The 5,000-nt window shown below is 44.7% G+C and overlaps 1 protein-coding gene across 1 annotated transcript in view; it reads left to right on the top strand.

The window, feature by feature from the left end:
- Positions 1-1,103, top strand: part of LOC136675592 (uncharacterized) — an 84,844-nt gene extending 83,741 nt beyond the window's left edge. The window contains exons 7-8 of the mRNA XM_066652223.1: positions 310-381; positions 870-1,103. Of these exons, the coding sequence (XP_066508320.1) occupies positions 310-381; positions 870-1,032 (235 nt within the window). The 3' untranslated portion in view covers positions 1,033-1,103. The remainder of the gene's footprint in view (positions 1-309; positions 382-869) is intronic.
- Positions 1,104-5,000: the final 3,897 nt, after the last annotated feature.

The following is a 5,000-nucleotide window of genomic DNA, read 5'->3' on the forward strand; positions in this document are numbered from 1 at the left end:
GAACACACCACACTCCTCTCAGACAGTCACCCGGAGGAAACCCACGCAGACACAGGGAGAACACACCACACTCCTCACAGACAGTCACCCGGAGTGGGACTTGAACCCACAGCCTCCAGGTCCCTGCCTACCTAAGAATAAAGTAGTTTGAAAATGAGTGAGAAGAATGAATTGGTTTCAAGCTGCACTAGGGGTAAATGTGGTGGGCGAGGGCAGGGGGTGGCAATTCTATGGTGACTGTATCGTGCCTGGTATAATTTTATGAACTCTTACCCTAAATTATTAATAACCCACTGTCCTTTCTCCCAGTAATCAGCTGACCACTGACCTGGAGAACAACATTGCTGTCGACATGAAACCACTGGAGACCAAGGTTTTGATGTGAGTAGCATCCTTGTGTTCGTCCAGAGAGAGAGAGAGAGAGAGAGAGAGAAGGGGGGGGGTGATGTTAGAACTCGAAAATAGCAGGGAAGTAGAAGTGGGTGATCTTTTTATTCACATCGGACCAATACCAGAGCCAGTACAAAATGACACACTAATGTATACAGATGAATTCTGAGGGCCAATCAGAATGTAATTGGCAGCTTAGTACACTGTATCAGACTCTCAGTCTACTGTGGGTGGAACTTCTTGGGGTGAGAATGGGTGTATCATTAATTAGCTACGGTAATCATAAGGTCCTCACAAGTTTAGCAAAACGTGTGTGTATGTGTGGACTAGAAGATGACTGACACAGTGCATCAACAGATGAGCTACAGTCCCTGTAAACCAACAGATAGATAGATAGATAGATAGATAGATAGATAGATAGATAGATAGATAGATGGATGGATGGATAGATGTCCTAACTCTTGGTTATTGATTGACAGTATCCAGCGCGCCTGGCGAGAGTTCCTGCAGAGGCAGGACATCCTGGAGAAGAGAAGCCCCTCCCCTCCTTCCCTCTCCTCCTCCGACAAGTTGAGCACCTCCATCAGCATGACCACCCTATCAGACGGCAGCACCCCTGTGAGTCCCGCCCATTTTCCCTAGCGCTGTGTTTCCTGCTGTTTGTGTTACCTGCTGCCGGCTCTGGTGTCGATGCACTCGGGTCATGCAAAGGACAGTGGGTTTAAGGCAACTCCTCAATGTCCTAAAGATTGTAACCCCTGCTCTGTTTGGTCCAGAGAAGTGTGTACCTGTTTCAATCGTTCATCCTCAGACACCACTGCTGTCCAGACAAATAGCTCCAGAGATTAAAGAGCGTTTTTATTGGTCCGTCTGTTGTCCATCTACTCACACAGGACACAATAATGTAGAACATTTTGAAAAACAAACGTGGGGGTACATGGTTTAGTTTGGACAGCGATGTGCAAAGAAGCCGTTGGCCTGGTTTTTCTTGAGCAGTGATGGTTTTGATTATTACTCGGCTGCGTTTGGCTTGATCTTGATTTGTGTTAAAAGATTAGCAGGCTTTTATGAGAGATTGGATTATACGGATTATGAATTTTAATACCCTCTCTGAGAACTACTCATATAAATGCTGGAATGTGTTCCTCTGTTTCCTTTAACTGAGAACGGTGCAGAATTCAATTGCAAGCCTTTGTGTGGGGAAATGCAGAGATATGTGTCGGTTCTGCTTTGCCGTCGGCTCTGTCACGCAGCACAAGTGGCTCCTGGTTACGTTCTTCAGTTCGTCTGAGTTCAGCCGCCTCTGTTTACGTTCAGGGAGTTTGACTGGATTTCTGGGGCTATATTACAGTCTGAAAAACACCGAAACCCTTACTCTGACAACTTCAGATCATTTCGGAGCATAGCCACAAAAGAACCACATTCAACATTCAGAATGTTACCTTAAAGGAACACTAGGTAATATTTGTACCATAAATTTACAGCTTCACAATCATTGTGATGCTTCACCAACAACCCACCGTTGCATTTAGGACAGTGCTGTAAAAGTATATTTCACTCTGAAACTGTAGAGGGAGCCCAGGACCAACAATACCACAATTTACAAAGTGTACCTTTAAAGGAATGGTATTTACCACTATAAATTGTAAACAATATTTATGCAAGTGATTATGTATTTTTAAATTCCTTCTTTAAAACAATGAATATTCAAATTGCTTTGTATTCTTTAAATGATCCAGTTTATGATTCACAGAGTGGGTCCCCAAAATGGAGGCAACCATGTTTAATTTCAAACACTGGAAGAAGTGGCAGCTTGCTCCTTTAAGCCTGAGGCCTTTAGCACACTCCAGTGGTCTTTAAGGGGCAGGAGACTTGCAGAAGTAGTGGGTTTTATTATTTCTGAAGCAGCCGGACTCAGAAAGCTGCCAGAGCCAAGGAGACATGCCTGATTGTCTGCTTATAGAGCGCAGAGAATGGCTTTGTGCGAGTGTAATTTCCCCCTGAGCACTTTCTTATTGCTACATTAATGTCTGGGCGTCTCAGGACCTCGGGAGCCACTGTACAGTACCTGTGTTTTACGACCAGGGGAAATTAGGACCACACAGTGACCATGTAAAGCCTTAACATCCACTTAGCAGCAGTGAGGTTCTGTGGGGGTCCATTGTAGCTGCTGAAGAGGTAATTAAATGATGATTTGTGAAGATATTTTAAGACTACTCAGCGTATCTGCTTTTCCATCAGGTAAATCAGGTCTTAGGGTTCTAAACTGTGAAGTGTAAACATTACACAGCTCTGACTGTCCAGAGAGAGAGAGTCGTCACTCTGCACCACGCAGTGCAGACATCCAGCACCAACTCTCCATCTATAAAATCTCCAGATCACGTTTGTTTTGGTTCGGCTCGCACCAGCAGCTCGTAAAAGGACACCATGACCTTTTGTAGAGGTTCAAACCCTCCTTGAATCAGAGCTGGATGCTGCATCAAGGAAGGATCAGACTCTACTGATCTGTCTGAACTGATGACGGAGCTGTGTTCAGTCCCAAACAACAACAACACGCCGATACACCATGAGTAAACAACGCTTACCGCCGCTGATATTGTGGTTTTCAAGGCCCGCTGTTCCTGTTAGAGACAGGATTTTGAGATGACACCAGGTTCACTTCCTGGGAGTGGAGCTGTGGTAGTGGAAAATGAACCAGAGACCAGGGACCAAACAGATAACAGAGTCTAGTAGAGTAAATACCAAGAAGTGGAAAAGCGCCTAACAACAACAAAAGACACCTTACTGACACCTAGTGGCCTGAATTCACTAGGCCTATAATTTGTCATAGACATATGGTGCATACACTGTTTCATTCAAGGACTACAGAGCAATCAGATTCACGTGAGCTGCACATTAATTAAAACTGACAATCACAACATGAGGCCTGACCTTTCCATTTATTCCAGTGATGTCATCATATCTCAGCTGCATCCCCTGAGTTTCCCCTCCCCCCTGTCTCTCCTCCTCCTCCTTCTCCTTTCCTCTTTAACCATCATAAGTCTTTCCTGTCTGCCTGGCACGGGGGTCCAGTTTGAATTTCTAATGCCCCCACTTCTTGTCGTGCCAGCACTATGAGCCGTTCCTCCGCGAGGTCCGGCCGTATTTTCACACCAGCGTCCAGATAGAGGCACTGCCTGGACGCTGATTGAATTTGTAACCTCTGTGCCACTAAATCCATCTCTGACAAAAGCATGTGTGTGTGTGTGTGTGTGTGTGTTTGTGTGTTTTACTCAGTATCACTGTATCAGCTGCCAGGAAGTGTTACGCTGTATAAGCTCAGACTGTTGCTGAAATAAGCAGTTGAAGCCAGAGTGCAGTGAAGAGTAATGTACGCACTCCTCCTCCTAGAACGTGATCAGTTGTGATGAGTTTGAGTGAGGCTCAAGAGTGGCTTCTCTTTCATATCACAATCAGAAGAGACCATTTTGTGATGTCAGAACCACAGCTGAAAAATGAACAATAGCCTTGAAACCTGTTTTTTAATTTACACCAATCAGCCACAAGATTAAAACCACCGAATACCACTGAATATCCCATTACCTCAGTGGCCCCTGTCAAGGGGTGGTATATATATCTAATCACAAACGAAACATTCAGGTGTTGAAGGAGAAATGGACGAGCCTAAGGATCTGAAACAGTTGGACACAAGCCGAATTGTGATGGTCTTAATGTTTTGGTCAGAGCATCTCCAAAACCGCAGGCTTTTACTACGACCCTATGCATTATGTTGCTGTAAGTATTCGCTTTTCTGCATTCATACACATGATTTGAGTGATATCCCATTCTTAATCCATAGCCTACCACTTTGTGGCTGAGTTGCTGTTGTTCCCAGTCGCTTCCACTTTGTTATAATACCACTGACAGTTAACCGTGAACTGTTTAGTAGTTAGGAATGATCACGACTGGACTTGTTGCACAGGTGGCATCCTATCACAGTACCACACGACCCATTCTTTCAATCCATCTCTTTATCTGGTTTCTATCCCTCAGCCTTTGGAAACATCTACTGTCCCCAGAGCCTCAGAGTCATGGCTGTCTTCAGCAGCTGCTGTCCCTGTTCTACAAGTGATTACAGCGGCAAGGACACAGGGGGGAGTCGGCCGTATCCCCGCCAGCTTTAAATCATTATTATAATACATTCTCTCCGAGCAGCTCTCTGAATTATCTCTTAAAGAAACTCCCATTCGCTCCTTTACGAGCTCATAAACCCCCACCAGGGCTCCAGCACCGGGGACTACCAGGGAGGACTGGTTTTATTAAAATGGATCCCACGAAAAAGATGCAAAACTGTCTCTCACTGATCAGACATCATCTTTTATACAAAATAAAATGTATATTACATGCAATATTTTATGCATACACTATTCAAACACTATTTTATTTATACATTTTATAGAATATAACTCATAAAATTTGTGTCTTCGTTCATTCATTATCTGTAACCCTTATCCAGGGCGGCAGTGGGTCCAGAGCCTACCTGGAATCATTGGGCACAAGGCAGGAATACACCCTGGACAGTCACCCGGAGACGCAGACGCAGACACAGAGAGAACACACCACACTCCTCA

The sequence above is a fragment of the Hoplias malabaricus genome, chromosome X1, assembly GCF_029633855.1.
Source record: "Hoplias malabaricus isolate fHopMal1 chromosome X1, fHopMal1.hap1, whole genome shotgun sequence".
In the NCBI taxonomy this organism is placed as follows: Eukaryota; Metazoa; Chordata; class Actinopteri; order Characiformes; family Erythrinidae; genus Hoplias; species Hoplias malabaricus.